Source organism: Salvelinus alpinus, chromosome 12, assembly GCF_045679555.1.
Source record: "Salvelinus alpinus chromosome 12, SLU_Salpinus.1, whole genome shotgun sequence".
NCBI classification, from domain to species: domain Eukaryota; kingdom Metazoa; phylum Chordata; class Actinopteri; order Salmoniformes; family Salmonidae; genus Salvelinus; species Salvelinus alpinus.
Window position 1 is genome coordinate 40593356 of NC_092097.1, and position 18986 is coordinate 40612341.

The 18986-nt window shown below is 43.2% G+C and overlaps 1 protein-coding gene across 1 annotated transcript; it reads left to right on the forward strand.

The window, feature by feature from the left end:
- The first annotated feature begins 4548 nt into the window (after positions 1-4548).
- Positions 4549-5770, forward strand: LOC139535295 (inositol 1,4,5-triphosphate receptor associated 2-like). Its single transcript, XM_071334604.1, has 5 exons — positions 4549-4668; positions 4812-4953; positions 5213-5259; positions 5400-5450; positions 5600-5770. Exons 1-5 carry the CDS (start codon positions 4576-4578, stop codon positions 5768-5770), a joined length of 504 nt encoding a protein of 167 aa, XP_071190705.1. The 5' UTR covers positions 4549-4575.
- The last annotated feature ends 13216 nt before the right edge of the window (positions 5771-18986 follow it).

Below are 18986 nucleotides of genomic sequence, written 5' to 3' on the forward strand. Positions count from 1 at the left end.
ATTTGGAGTTGGATGTGTGAAGGGGAGAATGAGTGAGCTCTGACATCGCAACCATGAGCATATTCATTACGCTGATTCTGTTAAACTGAAGCAAACGGAACAAAACGGGAAGGGACCTACCTGAATTTGTCAAATAAAAACTCTTGTTTTAACTGGTAAGCAAAGGAGGAAGACTGTTTGGAAGTTTGTTTAGTCTAGCATTCTAGCTTCAGGTGAAGTTCACTCTTGTATGAGTGAGCAAGAGTTCACTCAAACAAGTGTGCATGTGTTTTGGGGTTGAGGGTGGTCCCTAATCTCCTTATCACCAGCTCTTGGATGCATACCCTCTAGAAAACCATGACTCCCCCATTGGTGTGAGGGAACAAAGCTGGTGGGAATTCAAACAGCTGTCAGGGGAGCTTTAAAAAGCCAATATAGGGAAAAGTGAATGAGGAGGGAGAGAAGGAGAACAGGGAAGAAGAGCGAGGAAGGAGTGTGGGCTGCATCACTAGACCGGAATGTCACTGTGCTCAGTAGCTCCTGAAAAACAAGACATCCTTGGACACCACGGGCCTCACTACACCGGTAAGATAATAATGGTGTCCCATCATATTCAAAATGGCCGTGCAACTGTTTTTGGCAGTTTAGTAGATTGTATTAAGATATCTAACACTGTTTCAAATTGAACTAGTTGGTTTTTTGAGACTCAAAGTTATTAGTTCTATGTTGGATTATTTTGTGACCACTTTGGTCTGTGTCTTCTGTGTCTAAATAATGGAATGTCTATAGGCCTATACATATTTGGCTGAATCTCTGTCATTTCACAACTACCACAGCCCTCAATAACTAAATATGGATGTTTCCCTTTTGTTTAGACATAAAAATGTAGCTCCAAAGTAAATAGAGGGAGAATAAAAGTTGACTTCAGTGTGTAACTATGCTGCTTTTTGGAATTGTTTTAAACTTAGAGAAGAGAACAGTTAAAGAAGAGCATCACCTTCTTAGTGAAACAGTGACTGGTCTATTGAATAAATGTTTTAAAAGGATAAACAATAGTACCAGTCAAAGGTATGGACACACCTACTCATTCAAGGGTTTTTCTTTATTTTTTACAATTTTCTACATTGTAGAATAATAGTGAAGCCATCAAAACTATGAAATAACACATATGGAATCATGTAGTAATAAAAAAAGTGTTAAAGAAATTCAAATATATTTTAGATTCTTCAAAGTAGCCACCCTTTGCCTAGATGACAGCTTTGCACACTGTTGGCATTCTCTCAACCAGCTTCATAAGGAATGCTTTTCCAACAGTCTTGAAGGAGTTCCCACATATGCTGAGCATTTGTAGGCTGATTTTCCTTCACTCTGCAGTCCAACTCATCCCAAACCCTCTCAATTGGTTTGAGGTCGGGTGATTGTGGAGGCCAGGTCATCTGATGCAGCACTCCATCATTGTACTTCTTGGTCAAATAGCCCTTACACAGCCTGGAGGTGTGTTGGGTCATTGTCCTGTTAAAAAATAAATGATAGTCCCACTAAGCACAAACCAGATGGGGTGGTGTATCGCTGCAGAATCCTGTGGTAGCTATGCTGGTTAAGTGTGCCTTGAATTCTAAATAAATCACTGACAGTGTCACCAGCAAAGCACCCCCACACCATCTCCTCCATGCTTCACGGTGGGAACCACACAGATCATCCGTTCACCTACTCTGCATCTCACAAAGACACGGCGGTTGGAACCAAAAATCAAAGATTTGGACTCATCAGACCAAAGGACATATTTCCACCGGTCTAATGTCCATTGCTCATGTTTCTTGGCCCAAGCAAGTCTCTTCTTATTATTGGGGTCCTTTAGTAGTGGTTTCTTTGCAGCAATTCGACCATGAAGGCCTGATTCATACAGACTCCTCTGAACAGTTGATGTTGAGATGTGTCTTCTTCTTGAACTCTGAAGCATTTATTTGGGCTGCAATTTCTGAGGCTGGTAACTCTAATGAACTTATCCTCTGCAGCAGAGGTAACTCTGGGTCTTCCTTTCCTGTGGCGGTCCTCATGAGAGTCAGTGTCATCATAGAGGTTGATGGTTTTTGCGACTTCACTTGAAGAAACTTTCAAAGTTCTTGAAATGTTCCGTATTGACTGACCTTCATGTCTTAAAGTAATGATGGACTGTCATTTCTCTTTGCTTATTTGAGCTGTTCTTGCCATAATATGGACTTGGTCTTTTACCAAATAGGGCGGTCTTCTGTATACTACCCTTACCTTATCACAACACAAATGATTGGCTCAAATGCATTAAGAATAAATAAATTCCACAAATTAACTTTTGACAAGGCACACCTGTTAATTGAAATGCATTCCAGGTGACTACCTCATGAAGCTGGTTGAGAGAATAGTTTTGATGTCTTCACTATAATTCTACAATGTAGAAAATAGTTTTAAAAAGTAAGAAAAACCCTTGAATTAGTAGGTGTGTCTAAAGTTTTGACTGGTACTGTATGTCAGAGACATCTTAAGACAGCGTGTTAACCTCAGGTCTTACAGTATGTAACTGCTGTTCTTTCATGTTATGACGTGAATATTGTGACTGTCCACTGTCAAAAGTATGGACTATTAACGCTACTTTAGAATAATAGAAAATAAGTGTTTATAGTGACACTTGTACATGCTTCTGTCTGGAGTTTTTTGGTTATATTGTTAGTATTAGATGTGTGGGTGTTTCCTAAAGCAAGCCAGCTGTTTATCCTCAGGTTAAACTCATGTAGTTAATGATTGTCCTTTTCCTCTCCTCCTTTGTGTTCCGATAGTCCCTACCCCCACTTCTATTTGTTTATAGCTACTGCATATCTTTCTCTAACTGTTCTCCAGCATGCTGCTCTGTGTCCATGTTTCCCCCGTGGTACTGTGCTCAGACACAGCCTCTATTGAAACTGAGAGCTGCCTGTTAGCTTTCTCTACTCATTCTTAAAGGATGTCACATTATGAATTGAGCGTTAAACTTGTGACCTGGGGGCAGGGTCAGTGTCAGTATTCCTGTGAGCGTGTGAATGAAATTGTGGGCCATCTTTCCCTGTTTTCCCTTCCTTTAACAGGGTGTGTGTGTGTGCCATCTTTCAATATACTTGTAGAATGGAAGTGTGAATCTTATTTGTGTGTTCTTTCTTTCTCTCTCTCTCTCAGCAGTGAGGTATTCTTTCTGTAGGGTTGGTAAAAAGTATCAGGGGTGTGGAGAAAGATATAAACAACACTGTACTCACACTCTGTACCACTCTGCCTAACACTGGGACCATGAATGCACAGGTAAAGCAGGAACATTTCTTTCTTAATGAAAACATTCTTAAACCAAGCAAGTCTATTGAGAACTTGTCCTCATTTACAATAACAGCCTGGCCACGAGGTTGCTAACTGATTTGTGTGTCGTCCCTCTCCCAACACCCTGCTAAGAAGGCCACTCCCTGTGAGTATGCTGGCATACTGGGGGACAGCTCGGACTCTGACGAAGGTAAGGAATCCGTTTTGCTGCTTGAGCTGCATCGTTGCCAGCAACAGGACGTGGCTGTACTTCCATTTCCTGTCCTCTCTGTTGTTGTATGCTAGCGAAGCTATGAACACTCTGTCCTCTCCTCTGCTCCTCTCCTCAGAGCCCAGTCCAGAGGATCAGCTGGCTATCTCCTGGGAGCACCTTCCTATACTGGAGAGATTGGGCCTCAGCAGGTCAGTTTATACCGGAGAGATTGGGCCTCTGCAAGTCAGTTTATACCAGAGAGATTGGGCCTCTGGAGGTCAGTTTCTACTGGAGAGATTGGGCCTCAGCAGGTCAGTTTATACTAGAGAGATTGGGCCTCAGCAGGTCAGTTTATACTAGAGAGATTGGGCCTCAGCAGGTCAGTTTATACTAGAGAGATTGGGCCTCAGCAGGTCAGTTTATACTAGAGAGATTGGGCCTCAGCAGGTCAGTTTATACTCGGACACACTTACTTTAACACTAACTTTTTCGATAGTCACAACCTCACTCTTCTCTTACCTCTCCCTCCCCTTTCTTCCCCTTTCCCCTGTCCTGGCTCTCTACCTCACCGTTTCTTTCCTGCCCTCAGTGGTACAGAGATGACTGAAAAGGAGGTTGAGGTGAGAATTTTTTGCGATTAGTACACTTGGACAAAGAGACTAGAGACTACATGCACCCACATGCAGACGCACGCATACACATACACTGCACACTCATCCACACACTGTTCTGTCCCCTATAGAATGCGTTTACCCAGCTTGCACTGGCGTTCCGTTGTGACCAGTACACCCTGACCCAGAGACTGCAGGCTGAGGAACACGACAGAACAGTGGCCCAGGAGAACCTCATCCTTGAACTGGAGCAAACCAGAAACACACTGCAGGTAGGGGTGTGTACATGTGTGTTTGACCTGGCTGCTTCACAGTTAATGGTCTGATAAATGTATGTTTAAAGTTTAAACCGTACCTCTCTCTTCCTCCACACTTCCTTTCTCTTTTTACTATATCTATCCTCCAATCTTCTATTCCCCTCCTCTCCCCCCCCCTCTTCTCACCCAGTATCTGAGAGGTAGATGTGTAGACGCTGAGATGCTGAGTCGTATTGAGGCCAGTCTGGACACAGTGCTGGACGGCGTGAGTGACATCATCGCTGCTGCTGAGATGCTGGGGACCGTGCACCAGGTGAGACTGTCGTGTAATCCTAGGCTTGCTCTTTTGAGGTATAAGTCCATGTTTTGGTTAGTGCTTTGTGAAAAATATATTTGTTTAAAACTGTTATACATGTAGTTTGAATGAAACTTTGATGAATGTTTCTGCTGGGTCAGGAGGCGCGCGTGTGTCATTCTGTGGAGATGATGGGTATCCACGTGGAGCATCTGAAGCGTCGTCACGCTGTGGAGAGATCCGAGCTGCTGGAGACCAGGAAGTTTTTCCACCGCAGCCGGGGCAGGAGACACAGCGATTCAGGTCTGAGTGCTGCCCCTCAATGGATTTTTTGTGGACAAGTGAAAGGAAAATTAATCACAAAGCAGTCTTTTCTGAATATTTTGATTCTTAAAGTACATTTATTCTTAAAAGAATAATTAATTGTAAGTAGGCCTGATGCACTATACATAAGTGACTGATTTTCATAATAGGAGCACAGTATCCTCTGACTGTACAGTGTAACAAAATTCTCCACATATGGAAAAGCTGTGTTCTGACTGTTGGCTTTTTATCATTACAGAGGATGGAGACGTTAGGCACCTGTTTGCCAGGCGAGACTCCCAACAGGTAACAGACAGTTCACTTCATTGCTTTTCATATCCTTCCTTCAAATATCTCAGTTAAATAAATAGAAAATATCAGTGAGGGCAGCCCAGTGGCTTGAATTATATATATTTTTAAATATTTCACTTCCCCGACTTTCTCAGACCCTCCTTCGGCGAAGAGTCAGCGTCACACTAATCCCAACGGGATCCCAGGTTAGAAACAATAACACTAAGACCTACTCCCATTGTGGTCATGTGATCATGGTATGCATAACTCTAATTCTATGCTGACCTCTCTTTTCTCCCCCCTCTTCAATCGCCTCTTTTCCATCCTCTTTCCCCCCTCTCATTTTCCCTCTCAGCTCAGCGACCTGGAGACCAAGTTCCAGGAGGGTTGCAGGGCCAGTGCTGACACTGACAGCCAGGGGCCAGAAGGGGGCAGTGTGAACCAAGCCAGCAGGTACAGGAAAATCTGCCCTGTCATTAGTGCAGTTAGCGCACTGAGAGTCATCTGCATGGTCAGTTGTCACTAGTCACTAGATGGCCATACTAGTCAATGTGGAGGCTTTCATACGCATATGCACCACAGGCTTAGACGCAAGTGCACGGACTACAGTATAAACCTATGATGGATTTAACTGCTGTAGAGAACACATTGTGTGTGCATGGTGTCTGTTGATCTTATGGCTTATCAATGTGCTGTGCCTTGTGTTCATACCATCAGAACTATACAGACCTCTGTAACAGCAGCATTGTTTGTTGTTATAGTATTACCTTGTTTAGTTGGAAGTGTAAATTTAACTGTTTCCTTTTTAAAGGCCCTCTGAGATGTCCCCCCACCACACCCCCCTCCTGTTCAGACAGAGCTCCACACAGAGCTCCCAGAGCCTGGAGGAAGAGAGCGAGGTAGCCCCTCACACCAGGTAGGTAGTGCCTCACACCAGGTAGATAGCCCCTCATACCCCATGTAGATAGCCCCTCACACCAGGTAGGTAGCCCCTCACACCAGGTGGGTAGCCCCTCACAACAGGTAGGTAGCCCCTCACATCAGGTGGGTAGCCCCTAACTCATCAACAGGTTCCCCATTTATGACTCATTGACATTTAAATAATGACCAAAGGGTCAGGTGTGACTGATGCAGGGCTTTCCCTTCCTCTAATACTGTGTGTGTGCCCGTGTCTGTGTGTTTCAGTTCCCGGCAGATGACGCTACATCACAGGCGGAGGTCTGCAATAGTGGTGCGTGAGGCTAGTTCAGAGGAGGCCGAAGCCAAGGAGTCAAGAGCGGGGTCTGGAGTAGGAGCGGGGTCTGGAGCAGGCACATCCGAGACCTGTGAGCTCAGTACCTGTATTGCTGAATCAGTCTGCACCACAGAACCGTGAGTGTTAAGATGACTTAACATTATTAAGCTGCTATTAAGTGATATTAAAATGTATTAAGATAACACCATATTATTCAACTGATATAGCAGACAGTTGTCATTATCTGGCCAGGCTAGAAAGTATGTACATTGAAGGCAATAGTGACACACAGCCTGGGATTCCCTGTAAACAAACATGCAACTTTTGGATAATGATGATGTAGACATAAATCTGGCCATAGCATGAATACTGGACATTTGCTGAGATCATGATTTTAATCTGTATACCTCCGTTTCCCTCCAGGCTAGTGGTGCTGTCAGAGCAGCGCCCCCTAGCTACGTGGCTGTCTTACTGGATGTGGATGGTGCTGCTCCTCCCTGCTCTCTACTTCTTCCTGCTGCTGGGGTTCCTCCTCTGGGGTCTGAAAGTTCCACACCACAGCTCTAGCTTCTGACATCTCAGCTCTACACCACAGAGTTCTGGGATCCACGTTCTGAGATATGACTTAATATTATTTATGCAATTTAGCTGACGCTTTTATCCAAAGCAACTTACAGTCATGCATGCCGTGCATATTTTTACTTCTGTACCACTGAGGTCTAAGAACTGAATTCTGAGCTATGCACCACCACCAACTGAGATAAACTGGGCCTGGCTCTGTGAACGCAAGAGTTCCCATAGTGTGGTCTGCAGTTGGGCTCTGCTCAACTACCGGAGTCTCTCGCTGTGTAGTGAGTTTAAGAGGGGTGAGAGTAACGGAGTTAAGAATGTGCAGTAAACTCATTCCACAGCTAGCTTGAAATGTCACCAATGGATAGCAAACTGGATCCTTTTCTATAGCTCAATTGGTTGGTACAGTACGTTGTTGTCACGCCTACTCCCTCCCTCAGGCGCTCGATGTTGCCGGTCTACTAACCACTGGTCCTTGCAACCCACATTGCGTGCACCTGGCAACCATCATTACGCACAGCTGCTCCCCATCATTAAGCACACCTGGACTTCATCACCACCCTGATTACTCTCCCTTAATATAGCTCTCACCAACCTCAGTCATCAGGCAGTATTGGTTCTGTTTTCATGTCTAGACGCTGCGCTTGTTTTGTAACACGCTATATTCATTATTATTAAACTCACCATCTGCAACTGCGTCCGTACTCCCTGCGTCGTCGTTGTCAAGGAGGGCGGTCACGTGTGTTTGCGATCAGAGGATCACTGGTTTGAGCCCGTTATGGGGACAGGGACCGTGGAAGAAGCTATATTGTTAGCAGCACACTGAAATCTGTTTTACTGGTGCTGTGACCCAGATCTGCAGTTGGGCTCAGCTCAACGACTGGAGTCTCTCGCTGTGTAGTGAGTTTTAAGAGGGGTGAGTGTAACAAAGTTAAGAGCGTGCCGTAAGCTCACTCCACAGCTAGCTTGAAATGTCACCAATGGCAGCACACTAACATAGGTTTCATATATAACCATCTTTTATCATAATAAACAGATTGGTCAGTGAAGAGAAGATGGGAAACTAGGAAGAATATTATTTATTTAAAAAAAAATATATTTCACCTTTATTTAACCAGGTAGGCAAGTTGAGAACAAGTTCTCATTTACAATTGCGACCTGGCCAAGATAAAGCAAAGCAGTTCGACACATACAACAACACAGAGTTACACATGGAGTAAAACAAACATACAGTAGAAAAAAATAAGTATATACAATGTGAGCAAATGAGGTGAGATAAGGGAGGTAAAGGGAAAAAAAGGGCCATGGTGGTGAAGTAAATACAATATAGCAAGTAAAACACTGGAATGGTAGATTTGCAGTGGAAGAATGTGCAAAGTAAAGATAGAAATAATGGGGTGCAAAGGAGCAAAATAAATAAATACAGTAGGGGGAGCGGTAGTTGTTTGGGCAAAATTATAGATGGGCTATGTACAGGTGCAGTGATCTGTGAGCTGCTCTGACAGCTGGTGCTTAAAGCTAGTGAGGGAGATAAGTGTTTCCAGTTTCAGAGATTTTTGTAGTTCATTCCAGTCATTGGCAGCAGAGAACTGGAAGGAAAGACGACCAAAGGAAGAATTGGTTTTGGGGGTGACCAGAGAGATATACCTGCTGGAGTGCGTGCTACAGGTGGGTGCTGCTATGGTGACCAGCGAGCTGAGATAAGGGGGGACTTTACCTAGCAGGGTCTTGTAGATGACCTGGAGCCAGTGGGTTTGGCGACGAGTATGAAGCGAGGGCCAGCCAACGAGAGCGTACAGGTCGCAGTGGTGGGTAGTATATGGGGCTTTGGTGACAAAACGGATGGCACTGTGATAGACTGCATCCAATTTATTGAGTAGGGTATTGGAGGCTATTTTGTAAATGACATCGCCGAAGTCGAGGATCGGTAGGATGGGCAGTTTTACAAGGGTATGTTTGGCAGCATAAGTGAAGGATGCTTTGTTGCAAAATAGGAAGCCAATTCTAGATGTAACTTTGGATTGGAGATGTTTGATGTGAGTCTGGAAGGAGAGTTTACAGTCTAACCAGACACCTAGGTATTTGTAGTTGTCCACATATTCTAAGTCAGAACCGTCCAGAGTAGTGATGTTGGACGGGCGGGCAGGTGCAGGCAGCGATCTGTTGAAGAGCATGCATTTAGTTTTACTTGTATTTAAGAGCAATTGGAGGCCACGGAAGGAGAATTGTATGGCATTGAAGCTCGTCTGGAGGGTTGTTAACTTCTTATGGTTGCATCCTGCTACCGGGATAGATATGACAGCAGCCAGTGAAAGTGCAGGGCGCCAAATTCAAACAACAGATCTCATAATTAAAATTCCTCAAACATACATGTCTCTTATAATTTTAACGGTAATCTTGTTAATCCCACCAAAGTGTCCGATTTCAAATATGCTTTTCAGCGAAAGCACTACAAACGATTATGTTAGGTCACCACCAAACCACAATAAGCACAGATATTTTTCCAAAAAGATAGCTTTCACAAAAAGCAGAAATAGAGATAAAATGTATCACTAACCTTTGATTATCTTCATCAGATGACACTCATAGGACTTCATGTTACACAATACATGCATGTTTTGATAAAGTTCATATTTATAACAAAAAGTCTGAGTTTACATTGGCGTGTTACATTCACTAGTTCCAAAAACATCAAGTGATTTTGCATAGCCACATCGTTTCAACAGAAATACTCATCATAAATGTAGATGATAATACAAGTTATACACATGGAATTATAGATATACCTCTCCTTAATGCAACCGCTGTGTCAGATTTCAAAAAATATTTACGGGAAAAAGCAAATCATGCAATAATCTGAGACGGAGCTCAGAACAATAGCCAAATTAGCCGCCATGTTGGGGTCAACAGAAACCAGAAAATACATGATACATGTTTCCTTACCTTTGATGAACTTAATCAGAATGCAGTCCTAGGAATCCCAGGTCCACAATAAATGCTTGATTTGTTCGATAATGTCTGTTATTTATGTCCAATTAGCTACTTTGGTTAGCGCGTTAGCGGTAAACAATTCCAAAGTCACAGAGCGCATCCACTATAACGTGACAATGTCCAAAAGTTCCATAAGTCAGTAGAAACATGTCAAACGATGTACTGAATCAATCTTTAGAATGTTGTTAACATACATCTTGAATAACGTTCCAACCGGAGAATTAGATTGACTTCAGAAGAGCGGTGGAACGGAGGTCCTCATGTGAAGGCGCGTGTTCAATGCGTGGTCACCTCATGGCAGTGATTACTAATTCCTGTCTCCTTCGGCCCCCCTTCACATTAGAGTCATCAAAGTTCTATTGACTGTTGACATCTAGTGGAAGCCGTAGGAAGTGAAAACTCATCAATATCTCGCTGTAATTTCAATGAGAGCTTGGTTGAAAATCTGCCACCTCAGAAACAATTCAAACAGGAAGTGGAACTTCTCAGGTTTTTGCCTGCCATATGAGTTCTGTTATACTCACAGACATAATTCAAACAGTTTTAGAAACTTCAGAGTATTTTCTATCCAATACGAATAATAATATGCATATATTAGCAACTAGGACTGAGGAGCAGGCAGTTTACTATGGGCACCTCTGTGCACCTTTCATCCAAGCTACTCAATACTACCCCTGCAGCCATAAGAAGTTAACACATTGTCCAAAGAAGGGCCAGAAGTATACCGAATGGTGTCGTCTGCGTAGAGGTGGATCAGAGACTCACCAGCAGCAAGAGCGACATCATTGATGTATACAGAGAAGAGAGTCGGTCCAAGAATTGAACCCTGTGGCACCCCCATAGAGACTGCCAGAGGCCCGGACAACAGGCCCTCCGATTTGACACACTGAACTCTATCAGAGAAGTAGTTGGTGAACCAGGCGAGGCAATAATTTGAGAAACCAAGGCTATCGAGTCTGCCGATGAGGATGTGGTGATTGACAGAGTCGAAAGCCTTGGCCAGGTCAATGAATACGGCTGCACAGTATTGTTTCTTATTGATGGCGGTTAGGATATCGTTTAGGACCTTGAGCGTGGCTGAGGTGCACCCATGACCAGCTCTGAAACCAGATTGCATAGCGGAGAAGGTACGGTGGGATTCGAAATGGTCGGTAATCTGTTTATTGACTTGGCTTTTGAAGACCTTAGAAAGGCAGGGTAGGATAGATATAGGTCTGTAGCAGTTTGGGTCAAGAGTGTCCCCCCCCCCTTTGAAGAGGGGGATGACTGCAGCTGCTTTCCAATCTTTGGGAATCTCAGACGACACGAGAGGTTGAACAGGCTAGTAATAGGGGTTGCAACAATTTCGGCAGATAATTTTAGAAAGGGTCCAGATTGTCTAGCCCGGCTGATTTGTAGGGGTCCAGATTTTGCAGCTCTTTCAGAACATCAGCTGACTGGATTTGGGAGAAGGAGAAATGGGGATGGCTTGGGGGAGTTGCTGTGGGGGGTGCAGTGCTGTTGACTGGGGTAGGAGTAGCCAGGTGGAAAGCTTGGCCAGCCGTAGAAAAATGCTTATTGAATTTTTCAATTATAGTGGATTTATCGGTGGTGACAGTGTTTCCTGTCCTCAGTGCAGTGGGCAGCTGGGAGGAGGTGTTCTTATTCTCCATGGACTTTACAGTGTTCCAGAACTTTTTTGAGTTTGTGTTGCAGGAAGCAAATTTCTGCTTGAAAAAGCTAGCCTTGGCTTTTCTAACTGCCTGTGTATATTGGTTTCTAGCTTCCCTGAAAAGTTGCATATCACGGGGGCTGTTCGATGCTAATGCAGAACGCCATAGGATGTTTTTGTGTTGTTTAAGGGCAGTCAGGTCTGGAGAGAACCAAGGGCTATATCTGTTCCTGGTTCTAAATTTCTTGAATGGGGCATGCTTATTTAAGATGGTGAGGAAGGCATTTAAAAAAAATAACCAGGCATCCTCTACTGACGGGATGAGATCAATATCCTTCCAGGATACCCCGGCCAGGTCGATTAGAAAGGCCTGCTCGCTGAAGTGTTTCAGGGAGCGTTTGACAGTGATGAGTGGAGGTCGTTTGAACGCTGACCCATTACGGATGCAGGCAATGAGGCAGTGATTGCTGAGATCTTGGTTGAAAACAGCAGAGGTGTATTTAGAGGGCAAGTTGGTTAGGATGATATCTATGAGGGTGCCCGTGTTTACGGCTTTGGGGTGGTACCTGGTAGGTTCATTGATAATTTGTGTGAGATTGAGGGCATCAAGCTTAGATTGTAGGATGCTGGGGTGTTAAGCATGTTCCAGTTTAGGTCGCCTAGCAGCACGAGCTCTGAAGATAGATGGGGGGCAATCAGTTCACATATGGTGTCCAGAGCACAGCTGGGTGCAGAGGGTGGTCTATAGCAGGCGGCAACGGTGAGAGACTTGTTTTTAGAGAGGTGGATTTTTAAAAGTAGAAGTTCAAATTGCTTGGGTACAGACCTGGATAGTAGGACAGAACTCTGCAGGCTATCTTTGCAGTAGATTGCAACACCGCCCCCTTTGGCCATTCTATCTTGTCTGAAAATGGTGTAGTTAGGAAAGGAGATTTCAGAATTTTTGGTGGTCTTCCTAAGCCAGGATTCAGACACGGCTAGAACATCCGGGTTGGCAGTGTGTGCTAAAGCAGTGAATAAAACAAACTTAGGGAGGAGGCTTCTAATGTTAACATGCATGAAACCAAGGCTATTACGGTTACAGAAGTCATCAAAAGAGAGCGCCTGGGGAATAGGAGTGGAGCTAGGCACTGCAGGGCCTGGATTCACCTCTACATCACCAGAGGAACAGAGGAGGAGTGGGATAAGGGTACGGCTAAAAGCTATGAGAATTGATCGTCTAGAACGTCTGGAACAGAAAGTAAAAGGAGGTTTCTGGGGGCGATAAAATAGCTTCAAGGTATAATGTACAGACAAAGGTATGGTAGGATGTGAATACAGTGGAGGTAAACCTGGGTATTGAGTGATGATGAGAGAGATATTGTCTCTAGAAACATCATTGAAACCAGGTGATGTCATCGCATGTGTGGGTGGTGGAACTGAAAGATTGGATAAGGTATAATGAGCAGGGCTAGAGGCTCTACAGTGAAATAAGCCAATAAACACTAACAGCAATGGACAAGGCATATTGACATTAAGGAGAGGCATGCTTAGTCGAGTGATCATAAGGGAGTAGTGAGATGGTTGGGGTAACGGCGATTCAGACAGCTAGCTGAGCCATTGGTAGCAAGCTAGCATAGGATGGAAGTCTGATTTTAGCCACCTCGTGCGTTTCCGACGGTAGATTAGTGGGGTTCCGTGTGGTAGAGGGGATCAATCCAATTGGCAAAATAGATATAGTTATAGTGACCCAAGAAAATTTGTCCGATAGATAGACCTATTCAGATAGAAGCCGATAAGACAGCTAACAATTAGCGGGCCGCAGATGGGCGTTCAGGTAACATCGCGAAGGAGGGGCCAGTTGGATAACTCCCTCGGGCAGATAACGTCAGTAGTCCAGTCGTGAAGGCCCGGTGGGGCTCCGCATCGGCAGTAAAACGGGTCCGGATAGGTGATTGTAGCCCAGGAGTGGCTGATGGAACACTTCAGCTGGCTAGCTCTGGAATAATTGATGTTTGCTCCGGGATCGACGTAAGCCAATAGTCACACGGATAGCAGCTAGCTAGCTGCGAGATCCAGGTGTAAATGTCCAGAGCTTGCAGTTGAAATCCGGGGATATGGAGAGAAAAATAGGTCCGGTATGTTCTGGTCTGAGTCGCGTTGTACAAAACTGGCGATAGCTTTTCAAGCTAAAGGATAGCTGATGACCACAAACCGTGGTTAGCTGAATACTAACGTTAGCCAGTAAACTGGCTAGCTTCTGGCTAGCTTCTATTGTGGATTTCAGATTTGAGGTAAATAATACTTTAAAAAAATATTTGGTGAGGCGGGTTGCAGGAGAGTTTTGAAGTTGAGTTTTTGGAAAAGAAAATATATAAAAGGTATGCGAAGAAAGATGTAAATATATACAGTATATACACGGGACACGACAAGACGAGGGCAAAGGACGTCTGACTGCTATGCCATCTAGAATGCGAGTCAGAAGTACAGTGGGCTGGCTTAGAACTGACTGACTGGTATATGTGTGCTGGGGTCAACAGCACCAACCACTAGACCACACAGGCCACAAGATGACAATTCTTGTCACCACACAAACCAAACCTCTTTGTCTTCATCTAGGCACCCAACCACCACTGCTGCTGCAATGAGGCTAAATTAAGTCAGAGGGCACCTAAGACTAACCACTGCCGCCTTTCTGAAAGAGCAGGGACATTCTGAGGCTGCTGAAATTAACAGTATACTTTGCTGGCTTCTAACTTTACATTGACCCTTCGTGCCTAACTGTATCCTCTCTTGCCCTAAAAAGTCTGGGTTGGGATGACGTTGATAGCTTCAGTGCCTAATGGTAGTGCACACATTGGCAATGTTCCCTCATATTTTTCGGCACAGCAAATTTCAAGTCTGCTGAGCTCAAACTTGAATGTTGTGAAAATTCTGTGCAACTTCCAGCGAGCGTTTACTGTTAACACTGAGGCTGTACCCTCAGTTTTAACAGTGGCCAAGTACGCTATTTGATAATGTAGGCCTACCAGAGTGACCTACCATCAAAAACAATGGAGAAAATGCTTCCCATAACATTTTAACATGGAATTAGCTGTTCTATCATTCAGCCAATGTGTGGTGTTCAGTGTACCTACATTCCAGGAGACATTTGGGGGGAAAAACATGCAGGGCTTGACATTAAAAACCTCTTAAGGATCGGACCCTTTTTTTCAATTCTAACTGCCTGTAGCTCACGACCAGAATGCAAGGATGCATATTCTTGATATCGTTTGAAAGGAAACACTTTGAAGTTTGTGGAAATGTGAAATTAATGTAGGAGAATATGTAGCATAGTTTTGTGGGACCAGAAACAGCAGGGGTTCAAACTTTAGTACCCAGTCCCTACATTTTGAATCTAAAAATAGATTTTATCAAACAAAACTGTTACATTTTTATCTCTAGGACCCTCCGGATGACAAATCAGAGCAAGTTTACTGAATGTATCAAACCAAGTGCTGTGATAAAAGTTTTTTGTTGTGCACTCTCAAACAATAGCATGATATATGTGTACTGTAATAGCTACTGTAAATTGGACAGTGCAGTTAGATTAACAAGAATTTAAGCTTTCTACACATATAAGACATGTCTATGTCCTGGAAAGTTGGATGTTACTTACGTCATTCTAGTCACATTAGCGGCAGTTAGCAACAACCGTCCCGGTATAGGGACACTGATCTCGTAGAGGTTGACATTAACCTTGTCCTTCAGACAAGGAGGTGACTGAAAATGTTGTTGTGGTGTTTGATGCAAGAAACCACTTTACAAAATAATATGCATTATTATTCCCATACCATTATTACAGAGAATCAGACAAATTATTCTACCCTCTGCATGTTGGCTACTTAGCTTATTCAAGCCTGTCTCAAAATACATCACTGCCCCTTTTAAGGTAAAACAAAATATGTATTTACCTGAATCCCTTTTCAAAGATGTCTAGAAATGTACACATTTTGTGCTCTTGAAGGAAACAATAACTCCCCTATTGCTGACTACAAATTATAAGTGGGCTAAAAGCTCACTAACTAGCAAAGGTTATGAATAAAATGTCCACACATGGCTACATGCAGCTCTTGCTTTGATCTCAAAACACTCACAACCACAGCTGAAAACACAGCCCAGTTCTAAGTAAATGGCACAGATCCATATATGGCAATGGTCTATTTATATACTGTATAGGCCTACTGCAGCTCTGATTGGTTATGCTGCACCGGCCTAGGTGGCATATGGGCTGAGTCATGTGCAATAGAATCCTACTCTGATGGTATTTTGGTATTTTAAACGCAAGTGGGAGTGCCCAGCAGGCCAGCCATTTCCATATTTGAACCCTGAACCTAGTGTAGATTTATGTGATATTGACTCCCCATTTTAGGGAATACAGCAGACTGTATGCAGTTTTAGTCACATGTTCAGCTCACCAGTTCATGTTTTGGTTCTTCAAGAACATGCTTTTCAAGAACTCCTAACCTGATAGTGCTAGGGCTTGATCTGACCCCTCAGTCCAGAGGGACACTGCAGCCAGAACTGACCAACTGTATGTAGGTACAAAACTACAACAGCAGTGGATGATGAGGTAATAGAGAAAGCGCTAGCACCCTCTTAATCTGTTACAGGGCTTCTCTACTCCCTAAAATCTTCTTTATCCAGCTTTAGTTTAGGGTGTCCAGTGTTGTGCCTTATAAAACGTGTTCTATGGCAGAGCGAGGGGACTATCAAAATCATAGAATCAGACATGATGAATGTTGTCATGCATTTATATTTTAATAGGTGGCCAGAGTGAGGCCATAGGTCTCCAAACACTGTCACGCACACACACACACACACACTATTGTCAATGCTACGGCAGAGAGAATGCTTGCAGCTTGGTGTGAACCAGGACAGCTTTCATATCAGAGGGAGGAGACAGGTTGGGACTTACACATTATGATATTCAGCAGGCGCCTAATTGTGTGTGGTATTGGGGTGATGGCGTCATATTTAGGCTGTAGATTATATACCCAGCCAAACAATGTGCACCTGCAGTTGGGTACGTTGAAATATAATGAAACAGTTTGATGATTGTGTAAGATAGTATTATTATTTTGTTAAACTAAACTCAGTTATTTTCCATGGATTTCTGAAATGTGTGGAATAGAGAGCAATGGTAATGTCATTTTTGTAGGCACCAAATCCACCATGGTTCATAGAACGTAGCCTATGGGAAAATGTATGTATTTTTTGGAAGGTGTTTGGATACACGCCAGGCAATCTTATAGGTTTTGTTCTATGAGATAATCTTCATCAGCTAAAGTCACTTTTTGTGAATTTTGAAGCATTTCTGTAATAAACCCCCCCACATAATACACATAAAGGCTTCATAATGTCACGCCCTGACCGTAGAGAGCTTTTTATGTCTCTATTTTGGTTTGGTCAGGGTGTGATTTGGGTGGGCATTCTATGTTCCTTTTTCTATGATTTGTATTTCTGTGTGTTTGGCCGGGTGTGGTTCTCAGAGGCAGCTGTCTATCTTTGTCTCTGATTGAGAACCAGACTTAGGTAGCCTTTTCCCACCTGTATTTGTGGGTAGTTGTCTATGTGTAGTTTCATGTCAGCACTCGGTTTAAATAGCTTCACGTTCGTTTTGTTTGGTAAGTGTTCTTTGTTTAATAAAGAAGAATGTATTCAAATCACGCTGCGCCTTGGTCTCATCGTTATGACGAACGTGACACATAATTCATAAAGGTCATGTTAACTGACTGATATAAATCTCAAATAACAAAACGTATAAGAGCTCATAAGCCTGTGTTAACCGCAGACCTTATTTTTGGCGTTTATTCGAAAACCCTATTCTTTCCCCAATAAGTTTAACCATAGGAATGGCTGAACGAACGAGAGGTAAATCATACTGAGGTATGCTCAAATCTAGCGAGATCTATTTGTTATTTGTGATTTACCCAGTAACTAATCATATGTTTTCTGATTGGCCAAGGCATGAATGAAGTTGTAATAGCTTTATTGAGGCTGGAAGGGACAGTCTTGAATTGTGGTTGATGGTGTTCAATGTGGTTTAACGGTTGAAGCTATTAAATAGTTATTATAGTTATTCGTCTCCGTACCATCCAGTCCTTGCTCCTACAGAAAGTAATCCATCCACCTGTACTCGGACCCTCAATGTACACATGGAAAGATACGAAAAGCCTACAGGGCAGGTATAATGCATTACAATGCGTGGCAAGAATTGGCATAAGCACTTATTACACCCATATAACAATGTAAGATGTTACATAAAGATAGATATTATCAACAACTTACTCATAATTTATAATACTGCAAATGCAAATGCGTGATACTATGACATAATACAATATTGAAAGCACTCGTATAGTTATTTAAAGTAATGTATGCACCCCCGGAATGCAATTACGTAGTTGAATAGTCTTGCCATAGGTTCACAATGAGGCCATCTAAAGCAAAATATGCCAATCTGGCAGGTTACGGGTTGTTTTCCTATACAGTAAACTAGGACGTTATCCACTGACACTATACTGCATTGTCGCCAATAAACCGCGCAGGATGTGTTGGCGGACTGCAGAGCAAGTGATGAGGAGGGCAAAACACGCCCCCTAGACGCTCGGCTGAAGTGTCCGTGTCTGCAGGGAAGAGGCAGGTAGGTCTATCGAGATACCTCAAAAAGTGTCCGCTCGCTCCTCTCTGTAGCTAAGGTAAGAACAAATGGCCATTTTACTTTTCCATTCAATTATTTAGATCTAAAGACTTTGTTGTTGTGTCATTGTTTTCTGTCTTTAGGCTACATTATTAGAGAAAATAAAGTTGTTTGTAAAAAATATATACAAAAATAGAGCATGTTATATAATTGAAATGAAGTGCTATCTCTGGCTTCAAGTAATGAACCATTTACTGTAGTTTCATATGGGCATAGTTTTCGACATCCACCGGATTTATCCATGTGTAAAAGGAATATGAACATTTTATGCACTGTTCTGAGGATCTATTGGATGGATGCTATCAGATGATCACCCGGATTCTTCCCACAGCGCTACTGGATATTATGAATGATCTGGAAAATACGTTGTTTTTTGGATTCATTTTAAACTGGACAAAGCTTACAAAAAGAAATCTGCATGGAATGGACACACGGCAAACTCCATTTATGGATTCTCCCAAAATGGAATTCTACCATGGTCTACCTACACTTTCTATGTTGCCTGATATATCTACTGATGGTAGTCTATGTTTTTCAGATAGTAGGACTTTTCATCATCGTTATATTCTATGGCA

Excerpts from the sequence above, each read along its gene's own strand:
- LOC139535295 (XM_071334604.1), top strand. The coding sequence starts at position 4,576 with ATGCTGAGTCGTATTGAGGCCAGTCTGGACACAGTGCTGGACGGCGTG. Across the intron at positions 4,669-4,811 it reads TGCTGGGGACCGTGCACCAG|GAGGCGCGCGTGTGTCATTC; the intron begins GTGAGACTGTCG and ends CTGCTGGGTCAG. Across the intron at positions 4,954-5,212 it reads CAGGAGACACAGCGATTCAG|AGGATGGAGACGTTAGGCAC; the intron begins GTCTGAGTGCTG and ends TTATCATTACAG.